The sequence below is a fragment of the Podarcis vaucheri genome (assembly GCF_965113315.1).
Source record: "Podarcis vaucheri genome assembly, chromosome: 10".
Taxonomy (NCBI): domain Eukaryota; kingdom Metazoa; phylum Chordata; class Lepidosauria; order Squamata; family Lacertidae; genus Podarcis; species Podarcis vaucheri.
Window position 1 is genome coordinate 50765278 of NC_138748.1, and position 26058 is coordinate 50791335.

Consider the following 26058-nt stretch of genomic DNA (forward strand, 5'->3'; position numbering starts at 1 on the left):
TTAAGTCTGGGAGCCCAGGAGGATCAGGGTGGGTAGCAATAACGGTGTGGGGAGAGAACTCTTTGCTGAGCCTATATTGGTGTTCTCAATATGTATGGGGGGTGGTTCCCTTAAAGGAAAGAGGCTTCTTTATCAATTCAACTTGTTTGATTTCCATCAGTGTGTACCTGTTAGAGTCATGTTATCGGATGGAGAGTCAATAGATAGCCTTGTACATGTGACACATTAAGTATAGGAATTTAGAATGTGGTGGGGGAAAAAGAAAGCTGGATGAATGAGGTATTTCTGGCAGCATGCCCTGCCAATGTCTTTGCTGTAAAAATAAGATGGTTGAGCCGAACTTTTGTGTATGTTAAACCCCTCCGCACACAGATGCCCCCCCCCGGAAACCATTTGAGGGGAGGCAGAAATTTTCACCAACTATGCTGCCACCTGCTTTTTCTTTGAAATGTTGCAGTTCTTTTGTGCACCAGTCCCAGAATGCACTAGGTTTTCAGCCACTGCAGGAATTGCCCCTTCCGCTGCTTCCCTGAGGAGCCCCTCTGCTGCTGCTACTGGTCCAGGAAATACTACCTCTGCAGCCAGCATAAAACTCACCACACTTGGCAGTGACATCCTTAAATAACAGCAGGTGACACTGTGCCATTTGAAGACTATAAGATAAAGTGGAACCCATTGACGCTGGTTGCCTACCATAGTCAACATTAGCCCAGTTGGGACATTATTCACTCCTGTGTTGTTCAACAGGATGGTGCTGAGCAGCCTGGGTCTGACATGGGATGTGCCTCCCCAGATTCGTACAACATGAACATCTGAAGTCAGGAGGCCTTTGCACATAGACACATGCATCTGAAAGTTTCCCTGGAATCTGAAGCCCTCATTGTCGAGGCTTTCAGATTTCAGGGAACTATCTTTGTTACATCCATGCAGGAAGGGTAGACTGGCTTCAGGGAAAGGAGCAAACCCCATTTCAAGCCAGGCCCAAATTCTGAGAGGTCTTGGCCTGGCTAAAGATGATGTGCAACATTTTGAGTTGGAGGAGTCCCCTCAGCTGTGAATTCAGCAGCATCTGTGCTACTCAGCTTGATAGAAACCTGTTCCTCAGGAGTCTGGTTTAGTCAATGGATGGCTCAGCGGCTGTGGCTGGACAGCTCCATGCTCTTAGGTCTTTGTGTTTTTTGTCAGGCAAACTCAGCATTGCTCCCTTCTATCTCTTGTGGCTTCTATCAAAGCTTCCCTGGTTGCTTCCAGATGAGCATTCATCCCGATTGGTTTGTGGGGAGATGAAATGAAGCCAGCTATTTATTGAGCATTTGGTCTTATTTTTTCTTTTGCAGGGAGGTTAGAGGATGTGGCACCAAAGTGTTATCCCACACTTTCCAGTCATTCTCGCCTCACTTTCCCTATTGCACAAAGTCAGGTGTTTTGGGGGCGGGGGCGGGTTCTTGTGCAAAAACCTCTAATCCATTGCAGTTGCACAGCCTGAATTGTGTGTGATTGAGTCCTAGCTGAAAATATTGATGGGGTCTGCAAATGGCCCCTGTGTTCAGCCATAGAGCATCTTGATATGTCCAGGATAGAAAAGACTCTAGTCTGAAACCGTGGAGTAATGGTGGTGCTGAATACTGAGCTGGACCGACCAATTGTCCATCTTACGTTGCCCACCAGGATTTGCTCACCCCAAGTCTCAAAACCAGGTGGCTCTTACAGTGAGACAAAACACAGGAGCAAATTCTTCACATTTTTCACAGTTGCACAACATCCAAGCATTCATAAGTGCTCTCCTATAGATTGATACATTAATATATTTAGGCATTCAAAGCAGTGAGCATGCACAATAATACTAATGCTTAATGTTAGAAGCCTCTCTAAATGTCTTCCATAAATACTAAGATGAGATAGGCATTCCTTTATGGATTTATTATATTTTAAAATTTAAAATTTTAAACATTGATAGAGTGTGTGTGTGTGTGTGTGTGTGTGTGTGTGGACACTTCAGGGTAGGGAAAACCAGAAGAAGGAATCTTTAACACTGCCTCCACTTTCCCTCTCCACTTTTGGCTACACAGGATCCTTTTCTCCCAGATATGATCTTCAAATATTTTCATCTAGCGCGCGCGCACACACACACACACACACACACACACGGTAGCTATATGCCACAATCCTCTCTCAGAGTTCCTTTTCTTTATTTTAAAAGCAGCAAATTGTGTAAGCATTTTGACTCCCTGCAGATATATATTTAAATGAGTGTTTTAATGAAATTGTTACCATCTACTCAAGAATTACAAGGGAAATTATAATAAGGCCTGTATGTTTTGAAATCTGTTGAGATTTTCAGATTATGTTTATGCCCTGGGCTTCGCAAGATTAACTTTTCTCTTTCAAATGGCATTAAAAGCATTAGGCCTCAATTAATCAGATTTGAAATTTGGAAACAAAGGAAGTATTTTGTCGGCATAATCACTGAGGGGCCATACGCTGGGCTCTTTTCTAACCAGCCTTTTTAAACAATTATTTCAAGTCCTGATTTTGTTGGGTTTGTGTGGGGCGGGCGGGCGGTGTCCCCCTCCCTTTTTTTGGACAGGGTAGCAGGGGGTGGGATGAGGGGGGAGGAAGAGTGGAAAAGTAAAAGAAAAGAAGCCACTGAAATCTGGGCTTTGAATTTTGTAAATGAGCTTGCTGCCCAACACACTCCACGGCAAGATAAGGGCAGAATGGCATTTGCCGAAATGCTTTACTATCTCTCCAACAATCCGTCTGGGTTGTGGGCCCCTTGGTAACAGCTTGGCAAATCTGCAAAAGGAATGCAACTATATAGTTTTGTGTGTGGATTGTTGAGTCATTATAGGCTCCAAATTGCACAGCAGATCATTAATCATAGGCCAAGATAGGCAATCGCTGCAGAAACCTGATGAAAAGGATCCCGGAATAATGCCTTCTAAATCATGTTTAACATGCAGGCCCTGCCTGCGAAGATATGGAATGGGAGGGGAGGGGAGAGGGAGTGGGGAGGAAATCATCCCTCTTTTAGGAAAGAAAACTTCTACTTATCTTTGATTTGCATTCAGGCCTTCCCTCAATAGTCTTTAAGCCTGTTATTTAATTCATTTTGGTGCCAAGTCCCCATTACAAAGCAAAAAAAAAAAAAAAAAAAAAAAAACCCAAGGCAAGGCCTATGCAGTCCATGACCAGCAATGGTACACACACACACACACACACACACACACACACGGCTGCCACAAACTGTCTGTCTTTTCTTGTCAGTTCTGTGTCATTTGTGCCGTTGAACTCTACCAATTTGAAACGCTGACCTCTTCCATAGACAACCTTATTCTCCTCGAGTGAACGAAAGGGCCAAGGCCTACAAACCACTCAAGCGAGAGATAGCAAGAAAAGAGAAAAGTGGTTGACTCGTAAATCAATTTCCATAGGCCACCCAAAACCCATATGCACGGGGACACTGAGTTTTCAGGAAGGCAGGCGGGTGGGGGTGGGGACACCCTGTGTGAGATTTATTTTTTAACATATTTCATGAAAGTCTTTTTTTTTTTTTTTTTAGAATACAGGGGAAAACAGAAACCCTGTGTCATCCAGATACAGATACAGTGGTACCTTGGTTTAAGAACAGCCCTGTTTACGAACTATGTGGTATAAGAACCGCAAAACCGGAAGCAGTATTCCGGTTGTGAACTTTACCTCGGTCTACGAACGGAATCCGAACGGTGGAAGGGCACCGGTGGCGAGAGGCCTCGTTAGTGAAAGCATGCCTTGATTTAAGAACAGCTTTGGTTTAAGAACGGACTTCCGGAAAGGATTAAGTTCGTAAACCGAGGTACCACTGTATAGATAGATGTAGATATATAGATATATAGGTCTATAGATATATGGGTGTGGGTGCCAGCAGAGTCCTTTTATACCTGTTGTCAGGAATAAAAAAGGAAATGGCAATGCAAAATGCATGAAAAGGGCTTTGTCAGTAACTGTGGAGGTGCTAATAAAGAATGTAAATTGAGTGCACAAAAGTAGGGCTTGGGAGGGATGTGTCTGTTGAAATATAATGTATAAGAGGAGCCCACTGTTGAAATATACAGTGGTGCCTCGCAAGACGAAATTAATCCGTTCTGTGAGTTTCTTCGTCTTGCGGATTTTTTCATCTTGCGAAGCATGGATGCACCCTGGTACTGTATTATAATGGGATAGCGGGCAAAGCACAAAACGGGTCGCTTCCCAGCATGAGGATCTGTTGTCGGGAAGAGGCAAAGACACCCCCTCCCACCTCCCCACGAAAACAGCCCCCCTTCCTCTGTCGCCAAGCCTTGCCGCGTCTTCGCTCGGTCAAACCGCGTCCCACATCAAAGCCCCAGCCCACTCCTTTCCCTCTCTCTCCACGAGGTGCCAAAGGAAGTTCGAGCCCAGGAGCCGAGGGCGGACGCACAAAGCGCCCGGCGCAGACTCTCCCTTGCTCCCCCCATTACCTTGCGCCACGCCACCGGGCTCCCCACAGTCTCGGCAGCTGTTCCCGGCTTCTTTCCACGCCCGCAAAGGCGCCTTCGCGGCGGCCCAAGCGCAGTGGATGCCTCCTCCTCCTCCTCCTTGGTCCCTCTCCTCCTGCCTTCATGCAGTTAGGGCAAAATGGAGCAGCCACGTGGGGAGGGGGAGAGAGAGAGAGAGGCAGAGGCGGTGCAGAGACCCAGCCAGATCCGCTGGATCCCAGCCCACCTGCCTCCTCTGTGCCCTCTCCAGAAGAGGATCCCTCTGGAAAAGGTAGGTTGCTCCCTCGCTCGCTCCCTGCCAGCCCAGTTCCCGCTTCAAAAGGAAACAAACTCGCAAGACGTTTCGTCTTGCAAAGCAAGCCCATAGGGAAATTCATCTTACGAAGCACCTCGAAAAACGAACATCTCTTTCGTCTTGCGAGTTTTTCGTCTTCCGAGGCATTCGTCTTGCGAGGTACCACTGTAATGTATAAGTGGGGCCCACTAGATCAAGATATTGCAGCTTAAGAGAGTTCCTGATCAGTGTTCAAATACTCCCTCTCCCAGGATACTCCATTCTTTCCCTGACTCTACCATTGCCACTTCCTCAACAGTAAGTCAGCACTCTGTTCACTGAGCATGCTCAAACTTCATTTGTGGTGCCATGGTTTGGGTGTTAGACTAGAACCTGGGAACTGTACTTTTTTAAGGGTGCTATGCATTTTTAGAAAACCCTTAGGCCCTTCACAGAGTTGCAGTTCCCAGGGATTGACAGTTAAAACCACTCTGAGAATATTAGTTATGTGAGGGGGAAAGGGTTCCTAAGAATTCTGAGTGCCCTTTACCAACTACAGATTCTTGGGGGAAGCCATGGCTGTTTAAAGTGGTATCATAGTCAGCCTGGATAGCTCAGTTGGTTAGAGTGCGGTGCTGAAAAACGCCAAGGTTGCCGGTTTGATCCCCGTGTGGGACAGCGGCATATTCCTGCACGGAATTGGACTAGATGATCCTCAGGCTCCCTTCCAATTCAATGATTCTGTCATACTGCTTTAAATGGGACCATGTTCTGTGTGGCCGAGAAAGAGGAGGTAGTTTCTTGCGCCCCTGGCAATTGGTGGCTCAGTTCAGATTCCAGGCTGGGGGCCAGAAATCAATGTAGAAGCATTCTGGGTTTGTCTGAGGGTAAAAAAACCACCCCCAGAAATAGTGCCTCTGTTGATCTGCATACCCTCTAACATTTATCCATAGAAAATAGGAACATCCCATTCCATAATAATAATTTTACTATTTATGCCACCCACATCTTACTGGGTTGCCCAAGCCACTCTGGGCAGCTTCCAACATATATAAAAACATAATGAAACATTAAACATTAAAAAAGACAAAAAACTTCCCTATACAGTATTGCCTTCAGACGGCTCATGAATCGGATAACTCCATACCCTCCAACATTTCTCCAATGAAAATAGGGACATTCCGGGATCAAATAAGAAACTGGAATGGTTATTCTAAATCAGGGATGTCCCTGGAAAATAGGGATACTTGGAGGGTCTGGATCTGCATGTGTCAATGAATTCTGGATTGTTGCCTTCTAAGCCAAACACATCACAAGAATAAGGAAGCCTGGATCTCCAGCTTTTGTAATGCTATCACTTGTTTTTCTTTCTCCTCTCATTTTATTGCACATACAGGTAGCCTCGCCTTTCTCTTGAAATGTCACCGCCATTTAATTAGCAATACATTGTGACCTGAAAGTATAATCAGACAAACCAAGGCCATATGGCAGCATTTTAATCTACTCTGCCAAGATATAATCCTGACAAAATGGCTTCTCTTTTCAATTGCATTATTTCATGCCTTACCATTACAAGGCCTTTTCTGGATTTTTATCCCTGAAGAAACATAAATCACTGTGGAACCAATGCTAATGAAAAGAATAGAAGAGGAGGAGTAATTAGCTGCTCAGAGGAGAAAATAAGGATAAAGATTGGTTAGGAACAGTGGTGTACTTGTGGATCCTCTGCACACCCCTTTTTGGGGGTAACTGTAGAATTAGGTGGCAGAATGGGCTGCACCACTTCAGATCACAGGTGAGAAGCAAATTACCATACTCTCTTGGAAACAGAAAACCAGCTCAGCAAGTAAGGAGCTGGTCTACAATCTTCCTCCCTGTGTGCTTTGGTTAACATTTGCAGGCTTTAAAATAATAGATTGGAGGGAGTTTTCAGAAATGATAACTCCCACCTGAGCTGAGGTAGGACAGTCTACTTCTCACTTTCAATGCCATCACTGGATCAGGTGGGATAAAAGTCGAACCATGTACATATATGTAAGAACATAAGAAGAGCATTCTTGGGTCAGAGAAAAGACCAGTCTAGTCCAGGATCTTGTTCTCACAGTGGCCAACCAGATGCATATGGGAAGCCTGCAAGCAGGACCTGAATGCAATAGCATTCTCACCACCTGTGATTCTGAGCAGCTGATATTCCAAGTGTACTGCCTCCAATGGTAGGAGAACATAGCCGTCGTGGCTAGTAGCCACAGCAGGAGTGCCAGTGTGGCCCTGCGGCCGTGGGTGCCCGGGGTCGTGGGTGCCATGTAGCATGAACGGCCCTGGTGCCGGATTTTGTGGGTGCCCGGCCTCTTCATGGGGAAATTTGTGGGTGCTCGGGCACCCAGGGACCCAGCACCTATGAGCTACAGATAGCCTTATCCTTTATGCATTTATCTAGTCCCCTTTTAAAGCCACCTATGCCATTAAATCTTGTGAGAGCAACTCCCATAGTTTAATTTTTCACTGAGTTAAGAAGTACTTTCATCTGTTCAAAAACTCCCAGCATTCTGTTTCATTCGACGCGCACAAGTTCTAGTGTTATGTAGAAAAACTTACTTGTTTTCATTCTCCACCCTTTGTCAAGATTCATTTCTATAGTACAATCTTTTGTAATCTTCACAGTTCCATCCTTGACTCCCAAATTTGTGTATTTGTTTAATTAGTATGCCACGCTTCATCCATAGAACTCAGGGTGGTTCACAACATAAAAATACAATATAAAAACACAAAATGCATAATAAAAACAAGAACAAAGGCAACAAAAACATGACCCAATAAACCCGCTCCCTCCTTCCTCCCCCACACTCATTTAAAGGGTATAGGATATTTATCACCCAGAGGCCTGGTTGAAGAGGAATGCTTTCACCTGGCACCTAAAGGTGTATAATGAAGGTGCCAACTGAACCTTCCTGAGAAGAGCATTCCCCAAATGGGGAGCCACTGCAGGAAAGGCCCGTTCTTGTATTGCCACTTTCCGGACCTATCCTTGAGGAGGCACATGGAGAAGGGCCTGAGATGATGACTGCAGGGTCTGGGTAGGTTCATATGGAGAGATGCAGTCCTTCAGCCATTTAAGATGTTATAGGTCAAAATCAGCACTTTGAATTGGGCCCCAAAACTAATTGGCAGCCAGTGCAGTTGGACAGGATCAGTGTAATATGCTCAAACTGTCTCTTCCCCGTGAGCAACCTGCCACCGAATTCTGCAGCAGCTGAAGTATAGAAAGATATAAAAGAGTTGCATATAAGCAACTATTTAAAAACAATTATAAATATAAATGTGGTTTAGAACAACAGCATATACTGTATATACTCGAGTATAAGCCCACTTTTCAGCACATTTTTAATGCTGAAAAAGCCCCCCTCGGCTTATACCTGAGTGAGGGTCCTTTCGGGCTGCTCCCTCCTCCTCCGCCTTTGCCGCTGTTGGCAGCAGCGGCGGAGGAACGAGCAGCACAAAAACAGCCCTTTGGGGCTGCTCCTTCCTCCTCCTCCACCTTTGCCGCTGTTGGCGGCGGAGGAGGAGGAACGAGCAGCCCCAAAGCAGTCCTTTCGGGCTGCTTGTTCTTCCTCCGCCACCACTGCCACCAGGTTTGTGGTGTTGTGAACCAGCTTATACTCGAGTCAATAAGTTTTCCCAGTTTTTTGTGGTAAAATTAGGTGCCTCGGCTTATATTCGGGTCGGCTTATACTCGAGTATATACGGTACATTAAATCAATTCACATCCAATGTAGATACTAATTGGGCTAGTGTTTTAAAGGTTTGTTGTAAGGGGAACATCTTTAGTAAGTGCCAGAAAGACTGTAACAGAGAAGGCGCTTATGTAATATGCAATGGGTTAGGGTTCCAGAGGGTAGGTGCTGAGTCCAACTTCCTGATAGGATGGCATCTGCAGGATGTTACGAAAAGTATGCAGGTATATTATTCCCCACCTGTCCCTTTGAAAAGCACAGAAGGGCTCACCAAGAAAGGATTGGACTCTGATTTAGGGAGGGAAAACCTACGACCCTCCAGATGTTCCTAGGCTACAACTTCCATCATCTCTGACCCTCGACCGTGCTGACTGATGCTTAGGGGAATTGGAGGAGTCCAACAACATCCGCAGGGCCACATGTTCCCCTTCCATGGGACTTCATTATCATCTCTAAAACAGCATCACTATGATTGCGCCATAGGCAAAAGCCAGAGCCAACAGATATGAGGCCTACTGTTACATTAATTAAACATTGATTGCATCAGTTAGCTAACGGGTAGATACTCAGGGATACTTTTAAGGCAGAAGCAGGGCCCCCCACTCAGGATTTGAGGGCCCCAAAGTGCAGCAGGGTTGGATTCCCACATATTGAAGCAATGTACATTACCATCTAGAGGGGTGATTGTGGTGGTGCATAACTCTAAAATGATCTAACTGCATCACTACCCACACACTCAGTGCCCCCCCTCCTCTTTGCCTTCCAGTATTTCCACAAGGGGTGGAGGTGCGATTTGCTATGGCAGTTGTCTTTTTTTTCTTTTTCTTTTTTAAGATTTCCAGGGGCGCCTGACAGGCAGGGAAAGGAAGGCGTTAATGTTTTCTGACAGGCGACCCCTAATTGTTGCCGCTTTTCTTCTTCGTGGCCTTTTCTGTGAAATTCTGACTTAGGCAAGGAGCAGCATAACAAAATGCTCCGCCATTGAAATGGGTACCTGCTCTTCTCTTTCCACCACTCAGGGAAGGGGAATGGCATTATTCATGAAGATTTTTCAGCTGGTTTTTCCCCTCTCTTCCTTTTAACCAACCTTCGAGTTAGATGAGAAGACTGGCTGGACTCCCTTTCTCTGCGAAGGCGGAGCTGCCAAGGGGACAATGGAGCCAAACTGTTTTACCCTGTTCAAGAGATAACTATGCTGTTGAGTTGAACATGAGGAAAATTAATCTTCAGGCCTGTATCAATGATGGCTTCGCACTTTTGTTTGGGAATTGCCTCCGTGGGATTATTAATAATCCTGCACTGGAAAGGGCCGTGACAGTCAACACATAATGGAGGCCTCTGGTGGTGGGGGAGGGAGGAATTTAAAATAAAGTCTTCCTTGCACATTTAAAAGATGCAGCGCGATTTGCTATGGCAGTTGTGGCATAGGGGGACATAGGCTGGTTGGCCCCAGGGAGCGGGTGGGGCAGGTGGTTGGTCTTAAAACCTAAAACTTGCTACTGACAAAGTATGACATTTTTATGATGATGATGATGATGATGATGATGATGATATACCACCCTTCATCTGAGGATCTCAGGGCAACTGACAAGATGAAAAAACAAAATATGTTATTTTTTATTTTTTATCTTCTTATATTTCATTTGTTAATTGCTTCCTACGAAGCATCCCCAATTTCACAATACAACAAAAACATGCCTGAAACTCTTTATGTGTATGTATCGGTCAAAGCAATGGCAGATATAAAAACAGGCCGTCAGGAAGCAGGTTCTTCTCTCATTGAAATCAGTGCAATCTGAACATGCTTAATGCCTCCACTGGATCGTATACCTTACTCTGGCTTAAATGATGGTAGTGGCAGCATTTGACAAAGCTCAGATCTATCCTGGTGCCTTCCAGATCTTTTTGCACTCTGACACCCCGCCCACCAGCCCCAATGACCAAGGCTAGTGGTCAGACAGGATAGGACCTGCAGTCAAGCAACATCTGGAGGGTGACAAGTCCTTCATCCCTGTTCTGGGCAGTAAATAAATAAGTGCACACAGGTCAAACATCAGAAACGGCACTATTGAGAAACCAGTAAGAACATTTCAGCATTGCAGGACGTTCTGTTCCTGACCTTAAGCTGGTTGTCCTTGAACAGAAGAACCTCAAAGAGAGACACATTCCAGCATGAAACTGCTGAGTTAGTTTTCTAGGAAATTTAATTCTATTGCTTATGGTTTGAATTGAGATTAGAGTGGTTTTCTAATCACAATAGATGCATTACTTGGCTCACCAATGCCAGAATGTTTGTGCAATCACCAAAACTGCCCTTTTAACTATTATGGTTTTACATTTATTATCGCCATCTTTTTTGTTTTTACATTATTTCCCTCTGACTTCTCTATATCCTCCTGCACCATGTGTGTAAATATGTATTGCAATTTATATTAGCCAGTTCTCAGGTCTATGGCTGTTGTTGTTGAGTGCCAGATCGGCCATGAATAAAGTTTATCTCATCCATGACTTGAGGCCTGGGTGGGGGAGCAGGGTGGAGTTGCTCACCCAGCTGTGCCCACCTGGGTATTCGGCACAACGTCAGGGCAGACTTGAGGGCCGAGGAGGGAGAGTTGCTGTGGTCTATAGAAATTCTCTTTCTCTCTCCAAGCTTTCTGTCCAGCTGAATGGAGATCTAGTGTGTTTGTTCTTGGTGTTGGGTAATCGGGACAGATTAGGGATTCTGCTGCCCAGCAGTCTTCCAGACTGATCTGGCAGACCTGGTGAAAGGTGGTCATGTCGAGGGTTCCCAGATTGTTGGTTCTGAGGGACTTCAACATCCATGGCTAGACAATTGGCTCTGGGGAGGCTCAGGGCTTCATGGCTGCCATGACAACCATGGGGCTGTCCCAGCATGTCATCGGCTTGATGTATTTTGCAGGTCACACTCTGGATCTTCTCTTTTCGATTGGGTGGGGGGAAAGTGATCTGAAAGTGGGGGATATTGGCATCAGTCCCTTGTGATGGTCAGAGCAATTCCTGTTGAGCTTTAGGCTTTCAGCACCTTTTGCCCTCTGCGGAGGCAAGGGACCTATTAGGATGGTCCAGCAAGTTGGAGGTTGAGGGATCCAATTGGTTTCCAGGGGATTTTTCAGCTGATGACTGGCAGTCCTGTCAATGCCCTGGCCAATCTGTGGAACATCAGGATGGCTCGGACCATTGACACGATCACCCCTGAGCACCCCCTCCTGCTTTGCTTTGCTTTATTTGGCTTCTCCAGAGCTTAGGGCAAAGAAACAAGCTGGGAGACAGCTTGAACACAAACGGTGGAAAACGCAAGGCAAATGAAACCGAACACTGGTGACTGTGCACTACTGAGCTTACTTGGTGGGAGGCAGCAAAGAAGGCATACTGTATTTCATCATCACCAGTGTGGTGTAGTGGTTAAGAGCGGTAGACTTCTAGCGGTGGTAGAACCGATGGTAGCTTGGTGTGACTTGTTTGCCAAGCACTCTTGAGGATAAAATCGCTTGCATTTGTTGGGACCTTATTACAGTGGTACCTTGGTTTAAGAACAGCTTAGTTTATGAACAACTTGGATTAAGAACGCTGCAAACCCGGAAGCAGGTGTCTTGGTTTGTTAACTTTGCCTTGGAATAAGAACATGTTTCACTTCCTGTTGAGTGTGTTCCATTTGTAAATTGAGTCCCCCACTGCTATGGGAAAGCACGCCTTGGTTTAAGAACGCTTTGGTTTATGAACGGACTTCTGGAATGGATTAACAACTGTATAGTGGTTGAATCTCAAGAGACATCCAGAGCACAGTCTAGTCCTGTTATGTTGTTTGAGTTTCAGTTGGTGCAGCTTGAGGATGTGGACAAGGCGCTTGGATCAATTTGGGCGACTACTTGCGCTCTGGACTACTGTGCCCTTCTTGGCTAATAAAATCCAGCAGAAAGAAGACAGCTGTCTGGGCCAGGGAGGTAGTCAATGCCTCTTTGTAAGAGGGGGTGGTTCCTACCTGCTTGAAGAAGGCAGTGATAAGACTGCTTCTTAAGAAGCCATCCCTTGATTCTGAGAACTTAAGCAACTACCAGCCAGTTGCCAGCATCCCATGGCGGGGGGGGGGGGGGCAAAAATACGTCCTCACAAGCACACACACCCAGAAAGCAAAATAGTATTTATTTCTATTTACAAGTATAGCCCAGCATTCCTCCCTGGAAGTCAAGGTGGTGTACTTGTCCCAGAGGCGTAGCGTGGGTTGTCAGCACCCGGGGCAAGGCAAGTAATTTGCGCCCCCTAACCCGTGGATTTGCGCCCCCTAACCCTAACCCCCAGATGTTGCGCCCGGTGCGGCCGGCCCCCCCTGCACCCCCCACGCTACGCCACTGACTTGTCCCCCTCTTCATTTCATCCTTGTAACCCTGTGAGGTGGGTTAGGACAAACTATTTGATTTCAAGCAAAAGTAGTCTAGGCTTTTGCAGTAGAGAGCTGGTGCATCATAGCAACCACCAGACTACTCTATTTGAAATCTGTATTAGTCCTACGTTCACATTTTGCTTCTACCTTGCTCTCACTTGGTGGGGTGGGGGGCTAGCCAGGTTTTTTGCCCTGGGCGAAGCCTCCAGAGGAGCACCATTTTTGCTCCCAGCTTGCGTGTGTGTGTACACAAATGTGCATGGAGGGGTGTGTGCCAAACTGGGTCTTAGACATGGATGAAATAAAGCCCACTTTCGCCCCTGCACATAAAATAGTAATATCAATCCTAATAGGCTGTAATCCTGGACACGTCTACCCAGTCGCAAGCAACACCATGTTCCGTTGAGCTTGCTCCCAAGGTAGTGTGCACAGGATTGTAGCCTTGAAGTGCAATCCTATGCACATTTACTCCGAAGACACCCCTGCCGAGTTCAAAGGGGGCTTTCTCCCATGTAATCATGCACAGAACTGCAGCTTTAAAATGTTTCCCCAGGCATCCTGAAAGCCATGCTTTCTTAATACACCCGATAGCTGCGATCCTGTATGCAGCGCCTGAAATGGACGTGACTTCCTTCCCAAACATGCGCTAGGATCGGGGCCGCCTCCCGGAGATGCCTGCTAGATGGAAGATTGCTTCCTACACTTGAGACTTTTCTTTTCTCATTTGGCAGGCCACGTGCTCTCGCCTCCCCTCGCCCACCCGGGAAAAGAAACACGTCGTGAGAGGGCCATCCTCTCCAAGTTGGGCGGCCCTTCCAAACTGCAGGCTGAGCAAGGAGGAGGCGGCAAGAATGCAGAAGCTTGGCTCCGGCGCCGGCGGCGTTCCCCTTTCCTCGGCGCCTCCCTCTGGCTCCCCGGCCTGGCCTGCCCCGCCGCACCCGCCACCTCCGCTTTCAATGGGCGGGCGGGCGGAGCGCCCCTTCCGGCGGCTGTTCCCTGAATGGCGGCGCCCGCGCGGGAGGGGCCCGGGGCGCGCGCGAGGATGACAGAGGGCGCATGCCTGCAGCCAATCAGCGCCGGGAACAAACTGGGACGGCCCGAGAGCCTGAATAAATCATTAAGCTTGACACGCGCGCCTCAGTCTCCCCGGGCTGCGCTGCGCTGTGTCTCGGCGAGGCTGCAGACAAAAGGGAAGGCTGTCCTGTAACTTCCACCTGCGCGTCAAAGGTGGTGTAGGGTGGAGGCGAAGGGGAGATCGGGACCCCCAAAGACTGCTCGCCTTGCAGCTCCAGCAGCCCGAGCCTGAGCTGGTTTACTGGGGATCGAAGTAGGATCACAAGGTCCTGAAATCTTTTCAGGAATTAGAATAGTCAGGCACGGTGAGATGGTGGGAGAGGTTAGGAAAGTTGCTATCTGTGCTCCCGCAGCAAAGGTTTGCTGAAAACACGCGGCAAAAAAGGTATATGGTGCTTGATTCAGGGTTGAATATATATACTTTAAAGCCGATCCGTTTACGATAATCTCAGTAAGCATAGACGCAAACTCCTAGGGGGCGAGGTCCCTTGGTCCCTCAATAAAATATTTGTGGGGGGCACCCTGCTCCCCAGTTGATGGGCATTGCCATTCAAATAGAGTATTGCGCGCGCTCCACATCTTGTGATCGATTATGTGGGGCGGGGCTTACCTGGCTCCGCCCTCAATATTTTATTCAAGTTGGCACCCCTGTCAGTAAGCCTTGTAAGTTTAGCATTAAAGGTTTAAATGGATGGCATTATTTCTTCCTCCTCGGACCCTCGCTCAATGGAAGCGAAAGCTAAACCCCTGATGGTGGGCGTGACGTATATTACGCCCGCACTTGGATATTGATCGATGGCTGTCAGTAGATGGCGAAAGAGTGGGGCCTAGGCCTTTAAACTCTTAGTCCGCATGCAAGATGGGAATCGATGCGCCAACTTCTTCCCGATCAGTTTAAGAAGAGTCGAGGGGGGCGAGCATTGGTCACTGGGAGTTTTCTTCTTGCTGGCACTGAGCTCCGTTCTGTCCTGATTTAGGGTTAGCTAAAAAAAAATTATACAGCGCTGGAGGAAAAAGGCCATTAAAGCAGGATCCAAATAAAAACTGAATCGAACTCTTTTTCTTTCTTTTTCTGGGCACCCGAAACGGTATCGATCACCTTGCCTCCATCTGCGAGAAGGTGCACGCGCATCTATCTCTGCGCACAATTTCTGTTACCTCTCGTCATTGTGTCCCAACACACACACACTCGCCAAAACAAAGTTGGCTGCACAGACACAACAAATTGGGGGTCTCTTTTTTGTCTTTCCCACGTGCAACGGGCGACTGCTCCGGTTGGGTGTCGGCGGCTCTTTTTGCCTATTTAATGCCAGCGACTCCAACCCAACGAACCAACCTGCCCAGCCGTGTGTGCTCGCCCTGCTTTTTAAAGAGCGTTTATTGAACTGCCCCCTGTTTCGTTCGCGCAGTTATTCTTTGGGAAAGAAAAGTGGTTGAGGTGTATTTGGCTAAGATGGCTCGATTTCTACGAATCCCCTTCTTCTAACGCCTAACAATTTCCATCGGTATCTCTGGTTGTTTTGCCCCTGACGCGTCCTCCGCCCCCCTCCCTCCCTCCATATAGCGCTAGCTGAGTAGCTTGAAAACTTGAGAGTACCATAAAATAGATGCTCCCTGATTTATGGAGTTTACTAAGGCTGAATCCGTCTTGTCAGAGCCCCTGAATAGCTTTGCCTCCCAGCACAAGAAAAGGCTTTGTGTTGCTAAGCGATTAGAGCAGATGTAATGAGATTTCGCTCCAGCCTGCCCTGCACTTTCCTATCTCCAGTGAAATGGTGTGGGTCTTTGGGGGGGCGGGGGGCGAAAGGTTTGGGTTCCTGCCCGCTTCTGACTTCGTTACAAGGAGCGCCGTAACTTTGCCTCTTGATTTCACGAGTCTGGATATTGACTATTCAGAGAAGAAGAAAAGCGCGCGGGTGGGGGGAAAGAGAGAGGGAGGGAAAAAAAATAAGAGAACACCTGTCTCCATAAGGAACAGAAAATTTGGAGTATCAGAATGAGACATTGTCGTAATGGGATACACATAGCCATAAATTACTTGCTAAACTTCATTTGCATACCTTATCTCTACAGCCTTGTAAAGGTGGGTAAACAAACGAAAAACGGAGCCACCTTTTAAATAGCATAAAAAAGCGGCAGAAGAGAATGTAACCGTTATTATTTTCCTAATCAAACAAAACTTGCAAGATCGGTTAAAAACAACGAGTGCTTGTACTGAATGGGCAATCCAATGGTTTCTTTACTCCTGCCTCCCCCTCCCGCAGCATATTAATGGACGAGGGGAGAAAGTAGAGGAGGGGAAGGAGGCCGCATGTATGGCAATGCAATGCTGCCAAATTAAATAAAATTCCGTTATAGTCCAGTGCATGAAGACTTTCTGTATTAATTTATTCGCGTAGCATTGTTTTTCTCTCTCTCTTTCTTCCATTTTTTTAAAAAATCAGGATTTTTTTTTTAGAAACATTGGCTACCTCCTTTTTTATTTTATTAGATGCGTTTTGCGCTTGGCTTTCCGCTTGGCTTGGCGCACGCAAACTGAATTTGCAAGCAAGGCGGGAGGAGCTAAGCAAGAAACGGGGAGGTGGAAAGGGACGAGGGGGAGAGAATGAACCCGAGGCGGATTCTAGTCACGTCTTTGCTAACTGACAACAAGGAGACTAGCCAAAAAGGGGGAAAAAGCGGGGAGGGGGAAGAGACCCAATTTCTTTTTGAATCTTGGTAATTGGGCACTTTTACACGCAGATCACGCTGTTGGGGGAACGTAAAAAACAGGCCAGCTAGATCGGCGTATTGAATCTCAGGCGCGCACTTTCTGCGGCTTTGCTGCCCGCCATCCCGTTTCATGTTTCTCATACGCCAGCGCTTCTCTAACATGGTTTTAAGGGATATTGCCTGATAAACATCTTTGATTTTCTTGTGTACACCCTGTTATATAGCACTAGAAAGTGGAGAACAGAGATGTCAGATTTTAAAAAAGAGCTCCCTCCCTGCTAGGATTCATTCTTTGGTGGAGTATGATTTGTGTAGATGCAGAAAGGGAAACTAAGCAGGCAGACCTCTCCCTATTTAATACACATTTGGAAAACCCAGCAGCAGAAGAGCAACTACTGCAATATCCTTTGTAGGCCTGCTTATTTTGAATCCTCACGTGCATCTATATATACACAGAGATTGAGCCCCAGAAGTGTATTATCCCCCTCTGTGAATATTTGACTCTTCTTATACATGAAAAACATAGGGAAGAAAAGAAAATCAAGATATGCAGTAGAACCAGGAAGACGTTGCTTTAATTGAAACAAAAGGTTTTATTACCAAACTAGTTTGTATAAAACACGGTTATACATGATTTTTGTAAGTTTGTAATAAAACAGTGTGAAAAGGCAGTAGTAAAAGTTTTCTTTTTCTTCAAAAGGCAGCAGCTTGTAAAATAAATAGCTACCATTTTGCGTTTGGACAATAGCTGCATAAACTTTGTTCACTTTGAACAATTGTTTAATAACATTATTAATACATTAGCAAAGTTTCTATAAAAAAGTAAGACACATCGGTGCTAAAGTACATCCGGAGGCATTTCCAAGTCCTTTACAAGACCACATGACAAAAACATGGCAGTTGTAAGGTCATTTTGACTACGCATCTAGATATGAAGAGGTAATAAGCATTACATATCATTTTAAAAGTTATCAAGATATACACATTTTAAACCATTTGTACAAAAAAAGTCTATAAATTTCTCTGTCTCTTATATACAAAAATAGCTTAATATATCCCCAAAATTGGTTAGGATTGATACAAATAGATTTTTTTATATAATAAAAAGTTCACAAGAAAAAATTGGAAGCATTTTATGATGGGGATGGTAGGGAGGAAGTGGATGAAGGAGAGAGGGAGACATCAGAGGATTCTTTGAATACAGCATAGTTTTGATTTTCAAAATCTCCACAAGTACTAGGCAACAGGAGTGTCCTTTGCACACTTATTTAAGAGCAAGTCCCACTGAATCTAGTAAGCACACACAGGATTCGTCTGCACAGCTGCAGTCCTAAAGCCATATACGTGTGAAGAAGTCCCACTGAATGCTGTGGGGCTTACTTCTGAGTAAGTATGCTAGGATTGCACTGTGTTTTGTGTCCAGAAAGCTGCGAGTGAAACAGTCTTTCCAAAGAAGCAATACTGTATTTATTTCAACAAAATGGGAAGCTCATTGCTCTGTTGAAGATGTATATGATGTATATAGGCAGTGTTGTTTAACTTTGGGGGTACTGAATAGGCAGATAGTTGCTCTTGGGCCTCCTGTTGCTACTAAGCCCATTGTGCAGCCTGATCCTATGTATGTGAATGTCACTGAGGCTGCAATCCTGTGCAAGCTTATCTGGGAGTAGTTGAGTCCCATTCCGCTAAATGGGGCTAACTTCCAAGTAAACATACATAGAATTGGGCTGCATGTCTCTTCAAAACAGCCTGGAGTGCAAAGGCAGAATCAGGGAGTGCTTCCGGTTTCTTGCAAATGCAGTCAAACTCATTCTGTGCTTCACTGTCTTGACTTTTCTTCCTTTCCATAGTGGGAAGAAAACAGATGCAACCGTTTTTCAGCAAGTCCTGTAACAACATAAGGAGAGAGAGGTAAGCATCAAGGCTTAATCCAAGTTGTGACAAGGACACAATTGGTTTTGGCATGCCAGCTCCATTAAGTGATCATTCTGCTCAGAAAGACACACCCGCTTCACAGCAAGGCCTACAATTCTGTTACTTTGAATTTTTTGGATTTAACTCAAAGATGCTTCTGAGTAAATTATTCAGGACTGCAGTGTAGATCCCAGTGACTTCAATGGGTGCAATTCCCAAGTCCTGAACACACAGTAATGCATATCAACTCACAAAAAGTCCCATTGCGATAAATGGGACTTCTTCCCCAGAAAGTGTGCATAAGGCTTCAGTCCTAAATCTTACTAGGGAGGAGGTCTCACTGAAAACAGTGGCAGAGATCCCACTGGACTGGGTCGCATTTAAGATTAAGTAATCACATTCATTACACTGGTGTGATGGGACCTCAAGCAGCCTCCCATCCAGGCACTGGCTAGACCTGGGATCTAAGTGACCTCACATAGTGTCCTTTGACCACAGTATGGGTCCTGTTAGCTTCCACAGAACTGGCATCCAGACATATTTGGAATGAAGCCCCTTTAACAGTTCTATATCATAATATAGATCTATTGGCCCTCTCATAGGACATAGCAGGAAGTTAAACCAATGGAATATTCTTCTGAGTTATTATTTTGAGTACCAATTGGCAGGAATCCAAGTGTGCTAGCTTACGGTTTATCATGGTTTTGTTGTTGTTTTAGTGTTTTGATTCATGTAGACAAAATATTGTTGTGATATACATTAGATAGTGAATGGGAAATAAATAAAGGTTAAGGGCAGTATTGACCTAGCTGCTCAGTGAGATCGCGGTTGAAGGCTACAAACCATTTTCCAGGCCTACTGCATATTAAGCATTTTGCTGACTACAGGAGTCAGGCTATGTAATACACAAGCCACTTAGGCCAGTGTTGTCTCACTGACAGATCCTACTAAAGTTGACCACTACACTGTCTTCCAGGAGTACTTCTGGAGCACTTAGTTATTTGCAGTTTTGTAATCAAATAGGGCTAGTCCAAAGTAGGTCCCACCTCCCCATAGGGCACTCAGAATGTATCTCAGTATTGAACACTGAATAAAGAGAGGAAAAGAAAAGAGAAGCATAGGCACCCTACACTCCATTTGCCATGGACCAAGAGGGCTCTTTTTTCACCCGGAGCCCAAGCAGGGCAAGTAGTCCGTGGACTGCAACCTACCACTCTGGAGATGAACCACTGAGCTCAGTGGGATACAGGTCAATCAACTCCCATCAATTTTAATGAGATGGTGTCCTCCACTCCTAAGCTCTTGTTAGGTGCATTTGCACATGCTTGTCCTCCCCGTCAAATTTGTTTTGATTGTAACCTCTTTGGGGCAGCGGCCTTGCCTTTCCTCACTCCGACGAGTGCCATGTGCCCTGATGGTAATGGAAAAATAGCCGACTAAAAGCACGAGGCTCTTAATCACAGGGTTGTGGGTTCGAGTCCCACCTTGGGCAAAAAAGATCCCTGCAGTGTGGAGGCGGGTTGGGCTAGATGACCCTCTGGGTCCCCCTTCCAGCTCTATGGTTCTATGCAGGGGGTTGGACTAGATGACCCTCGGGGGTCTCTTCCAGCTCTACGGTTCTAGAAAAGAACAAACCCTTCTTCCTTTCCAACCTGCCAGCCACGGAGCCCCGCCACGACCCCCTCCCCGCTCGCCCCCCACCCGAGAAGCTGCTTCAGCCAAACCCACCTGCTGCCAAGCCAGCGCCAAGAGGGCCTCCGGGGCCTCTCAGAACCAGTTGGTGAAGTCCAGGAGCTCCTGCTCTTCGGGGCTGAGGGGATCGTAGGACCCTTCGTCCGAGGAGTAGGAGGAGACGGGCGAGCCCGCCATGGAGTTCATGTCGTTGGGGTAATTGGGGGAGATGGTGGGCGAGAGGACGCCGGCCTGGAAGGCGGCGCTGACGGCGTCGTGCTCGTCGAGGAGCTGCTGCAGGGCCCGGATGTACTCGACGGCCGAGCGCAGCGTCTCCACTTTGCTCATCTTCTTGTTGGCGGCGCCGTTGGGGACGTGCTCGCGCAGCGTGGCGAAGCCCAGGTTGACCAGCTTCACGCGGTTCCTCTCGCGCTCGTTCCGCCGCGCCACCGCCGCCGGCTGCTGCTGAGGGAGGCTGTAGCCGAAGCCGCTGAAGTTGAGGCGCCGCTTGCAGCGCATCAACTCCGGCGACGACGAGCGAGGGCGCTTCACCTGCTGCTGCTGCTGCGGAAGGGGCTTCGGCGCAGCCGCAACAGGCGCTTTGACGCCGCCGCCGGGAGAGGACTGGTGCTGCGGGTGGCCCGCCGACGCCGGGCTGAGCTGCTGCTGCTGCTGCTGCTGCGCGCTCTGGGAAGCGGCCACTGCAGCCGCCGCCGCGGCCGCCGCGAAGAAGCAGGCGGGCTGGAGGAAAGGCGCGGGAGGCGGCGGCTGGCTGGCGACGCTGTCCATCTTGGCGGGGCTGGCGCTGGCCATTGGGCGGCCGCACGGACGAGGAAAGGCGCGCGGCTTGTGCTGGCCTGAGGCGCGGGAAGGAGAATTTGGTTTATTTTTTAAAAAAAGAAAAAGAAGGGGGAAAAAGGCTTGCGGGTGTAGAGCGCGAGCGAGTTCAGATGGCACCGCCGGCTTGGCCTCCTCCCCTTTCTTTGGAACCGAGGGAGGCTCGTGGCGCTCGCGTGTGCGCAGCCCGCTTCGCCAAACCCCTTTTGCCAAAAACGTCCAGAGATTGTGTCTCTTATAAGGGGCGGCCGGAGCTGGGCTCGCTGTTGTGGCCCCCCCTCCCGCTCGCCCCACGGCCGCCGCCTTTTCTCTTCACACTCTCCCCCCACCCCCGCGCGCTCGCTCGCTCGCGCCGCCTCCTATCGCTGCCTCTCTTCGCACACACGCACGCACGCACTCTCTCTCTCTGTGCACCTTGCGCCTTCCACACTCCCCGGCTTTGCAATGAGTGGCCGCGAGTCGGGGAAGTGCTGCCCGTCTTTTCATGACCGGTCCGGAGAAGGGTGTTGGTGTTGGGGGTGTGTGTGTGTGTATGTGTGTAAAAAAAGAATTGGATGGAAAAGGCACAACACACAAGGGCGCGCGTGCGCGCGCACACACAGAGGAGCAAACCCCCGTACACGCGCGTGCACGCGCGCTGGACCCAACTCCGCCTCCTCTCCCCCCACCGCTCCGCTTGCAAGGTTTGTTGTTGCAAGTGCGTGCGCCCGGCGCGTGCCGTTGGCCCAGCCGCTGAATAAACAATTGGGCTGGGCCACCGCATGTGGGGGGAAGGAGGGAGGGGGCCCAGGCGGCACAGCGAGCGCTGATTGGCTGAGTTGAAGCCGAGGCGGTAATAGAAGAGGGAGGGGGCTGTCGAGAAAGGGCGAGGGGGGGAGGGGTTCCCCGGGTTCCTCACAAGCGGGGGGAGGCGCAGCGCCTGGCGCGAGCTTTCCTCTCAGGAGCCGCTTTCTGAGGCGGCGAGTTGGGTGGAGGGTCATGGCGGAGGGCGCCTGAGAGCGCGGTTCTTGGGAGACCCCTGCGAGGAGCAGCGCGGTGACGACGGCTTGGACCCCACGAGTGAGCGGGGCGGGGGCAGCGGAGACTCGAGAAGCCCCAGCCCTTCCTGCGAGACGGAGCGACCGCTTGGAGAGCGCTGTCAGGCGGCGGGCTTCCGAGCGAAGGGGAGCTTCCGTAACACATCAATACAACAAACATGACCTGCCAAATGCACGCCTCGTATCCCACTCGCCAGGGAGCTGGGATTGCTCCAGTTCCCTGCCGTGTGTGCAGCTGATGGCAAACTTGGCAAACTACTGTGACATGTGTGAAATGCCCCTCAGGAGCAGGAATCACAAATCTGAAGCCAATTAAGGCATATGAAGATGCTTCACTTTGCATACCCCACCAAATATTCATGAGTGCATTGCTTTAGTACAAGGAAGAACTCTGGTCAGATCTGCAAAAATAATGTAAAGTTCGTAAAAAGACTTGGCGGGATGTAGTGGCAAGCCCTGCATATGGCTGTTTAAAATGCAGCCCTCCAGGGATCTCTGCCTGCTCCTGAGTGCCAGGCCATGCCCCTCACCAGCCCTGGTCGTGCTCCTCTCAAGTGCTTTTGCCTAGTGCCTCCCCAAGGACTTTTGTGATAATGCTTCTTCCTTTCCTGGATGGAGAAAGGTGAAGCCTCTTTTCCTAGACCCTTTTTACTCCAACCCCAGTGCTGGATTTAGGGTGATGCAGGCAGTTCCCCTGCACAGGGCTCCAAGCTGAGGGGGCACAAAATTGAGAAGATCCATAACTGAGAGGTTTCTTTGGGAATGCCAAATTTTGGCCTCACAGAGCGCCATATAATGAAAGATTAGCAAAGTCTGCCCCTATGCTTGCCTCACCCATCAATGGCATGCAGCCCCTGGAAGGTTTCCTATGAGGGTCTACAGCCTTTGGACCAAAAAAGATGCTCCATCCCTGTTGTCAAATGTCATCAGCCCTGGGTACCAGCATTATATTTCTAGGAGCCTCTTCAACCAGACATCTTGGCTAGCTCTTATTTTTAACATAAAAAAAATTCTTCCTGTAGCACCTTAAAGACCAACTAAGTTAGTTCTTGGTATAAGCTTTCGTGTGCATGCACACTTCTTCACGTTATTTTTAACGTGAGAATATTGATGCTGCTGAAAGCACTTAGACAGGTGCTGCGTTTTTATGCCCCCCCCCCGCCCAGGCCTGCCATTAGCTTCAGGGGGCAATTTTAGATTAAGAAAACAGCACAGAGGCCCATAGCATCCACCTCACTTCACTGCAGCTTGAGCAAATTGGTAAAGCCCATCAAGGAAATTTAACTCAACGCAAAGAAGTTGGGAGATCTGACCAGAGGCCTCTTGTGTCCACATGTAGTGTGGCTCTAAGGCTAATATATGTTCCAGACTTAGATGTGCAATGAAATAAAACCCAAAAGTTCATTCCAATGACTCACCTTGATATATTTGTATACAGCAATGAGTTTGCAGAAAAGTCCACTTAGTCCATTGCATGCCTGTTGGTAGCCTCTGCTCAAAAGAGGAGAGATTCCCACAACCTACTGACCATAGGCAGACAACTTTGTAAATATGCCCCACAAATGCATATGTGATCTTTTGATTAGGTGGGGGGGGCTGTTATTTCCTAAATATTTGGAAACAAAGTATCTTACAAGGCACCTGTCTTGCCCAGAATGGTCATCTCTGATTGAGGTGTTTCAAGCCCAGCTTTTCATGGCAGGGACAGCTACAGGTTTAAGGCAACCTGGGCCACATGATGTTTGATAGGTGAAGGCCCCATGAAACTCATTCTGTCCTCAACCACCCAGTCACCCACCTGCCTTCTTTCTTAGTCCAGGCCAGGTGTGTGTGTGTGGCACTGGCTGTCAGCTTCTTCCTTTTCCATAGTCTGAAAACTAAGAACTCAGCCCTGTTAGAACTCAACAGGGTGGAGAATGGCGCCCACTCCTCGTGCTCCGTTCTAAATCACAGTTGCTGCATCCCCTGTCCTGCTCAGTGCCCAGTGTGACTGAACCCAGTGCTCCCCTAAATCCACCTCTGAGAGCCACTGCCAGTCAGTGTAGACAATACTGAGTGAGATGGATCAACAGTTTAACTCAGAATGGCAGCTTTCTGTGTTCCTAGGCTATCATCATCCTTGGCCCATTGGCCATGCTAGTTGAGAGGAGCTGGAATCCAGTAACAGCTGGGGAGCTTCAGGTTTCTGTCCCTGCCACAAATGAATGTGTCTAAAAAAGGCAAGAAACAGCAAGCCAGTGGTGCATGGGACCCCATAGGTCCATGCCTCCCCTGCATGACCATAAGGGGGGCAAATCTACCAGGGATGTTTTGTTCCGGGAGAAAATGGAACATTAGTTTTATCAGCCAGGTAAGGTTTCTAAACTTCTACATTGCTCCAGATCTCCTGTAGGCTTTGCTTATGATACACAATCATATCTATATGATGCCCTTCTCTCTCTCTCTCTCTCTCTCTCTCTCTCTCTCTCTCACACACACACACACACACACACACACACACAGAAACACACAAAGACACATATATATAGCTTCTGAATTAGTTTTGTTATCAGGCTTTCTTCTCAAATTACTGATCAGAGTAAAATAGCTATTGAAGTGAAGAGTTATAGGTACCAAATGCGATTTCTCTCTCACACACAGCCTCCTTTCACTAGCTCTGCACCTGCAGTTAAGAGTCCTCAATTTCCCCATAATAATAAATATTCCTTTTCTGCTCCCCTTAAAGAAACTCCCGTCATTATTTTGCCCTTGTTTTCTGGGTGTGAATTGCAGGCAGCCACAGGCCCGGGGTCTTTTGACGTCCCCCCACTACCCTCTTCATTTTTCTTTTTTAAAAACTTTCCTCTGCTTAAAAAACAATCTTGCTTTTAAAGCTTTCCCCCGCGTGCGCGATGATAAAATGCACGTCCTTTCGAGAAGCATAACGAAAGTCATTAATTCTACCTAGTTCTTCAAAAGACCCAATACATTTGGAACTTTTTTGGGGAGGAGGGAGAAAGGAGGGTCCGATTTGTTACACTCTGTTTTGTTACAGTAGGCAAGCTAGCTTAGGGTCTTAGGCACATGTCTCTGCCTCCCCCTCCCCAAACCTTCCATCTCTAAGAGCGAAAATAAAGTAAAAGGTCTTTCATAGTAAACAAAAAACAAAACAAAAAACCAGCTTATTCTCCGCATAGAAGACATGAATAGCTGGGAGGGCGGGGGAAGGAGGAGGGGGCACCCTTACAATTTCCATCTCTCTCTCTCTCTCTCTCTGCTGGGTATAGCATTCAAGATCAGTCCAGTATTCAAGAATCAGTCCATTTTTTGCTCAGCAAGAGAGTTTAGAAAAGAAGCGTGGGGTCTATTCAGGGATCTTTCCCCCCTTCACAATTGTGGGGCTTTATGAACCCTATCTTCCATGCCTTGTCAGGGTATTTGCTGGAGCCCAATTAGCGCTTTGTGCTGCAAAGGGTCTTTTGCTGAATCTTTGAGGAGGCAGGAAAAAAGGAGGAGGAGAAAGAGGAGGCGGAGGGGGTGGGGTGGGGAGGACTCTGCTCAAGTCTCCCTCTTATTTTGACGATTTCAGTCATTACTCCGTGTAATAATTAATATGACAACTGGACGCTGAAGTTTGTATAGAAACACCTCGGCAACAGCAGAGAGAGGGAGCGTGCAGTGGGTGGTAACAAGCTAAGGATCACACTGTCCAGTCACAGGGAGAGAGGGAGAAAAGAAGGAATGCGAAGAAAAGAAAGGAGAAGGAATAATAAAGATAAATAAATAGTTGGCACAACCCGCAGGAAGATAAAGAGAGCTGGAGGGAGAAAAGGAGTTTGAAAATGGAGAGGGGGGAGGGGGAGGGGGGAGAGCACAGAGAAGTTAACTTTAAAAAAAACGGTTTTCTGACTATAACTCTGGATCCTGAAATGTT

General features: G+C 47.7%; 1 protein-coding gene and 1 long non-coding RNA gene across 4 annotated transcripts in view; one reads left to right on the forward strand and one right to left on the reverse strand.

The window, feature by feature from the left end:
* LOC309542104 overlaps window positions 1-26058 on the forward strand; it is a 159090-nt gene that overhangs the window by 130875 nt on the left and 2157 nt on the right. For all 3 annotated transcript variants that reach the window (XR_014224065.1, XR_014224066.1, XR_014224067.1), the window contains one exon: window positions 18537-18597. This is a non-coding gene — a long non-coding RNA (uncharacterized lncRNA). The remainder of the gene's footprint in view (window positions 1-18536; window positions 18598-26058) is intronic.
* ASCL1 (achaete-scute family bHLH transcription factor 1) lies at window positions 17244-21378 on the reverse strand. The gene is made up of 2 exons (XM_082240649.1): window positions 20329-21378; window positions 17244-18573 (listed from the first exon to the last, which is right to left on the reverse strand). Exon 1 carries the CDS (start codon window positions 21082-21084, stop codon window positions 20368-20370), a length of 717 nt encoding a protein of 238 aa, XP_082096775.1. The 5' UTR covers window positions 21085-21378; the 3' UTR covers window positions 17244-18573; window positions 20329-20367.

Coding starts and splice junctions, on each gene's coding strand:
- ASCL1 (XM_082240649.1), bottom strand. CDS start 21,084: ATGGCCAGCGCCAGCCCCGCCAAGATGGACAGCGTCGCCAGCCAGCCG.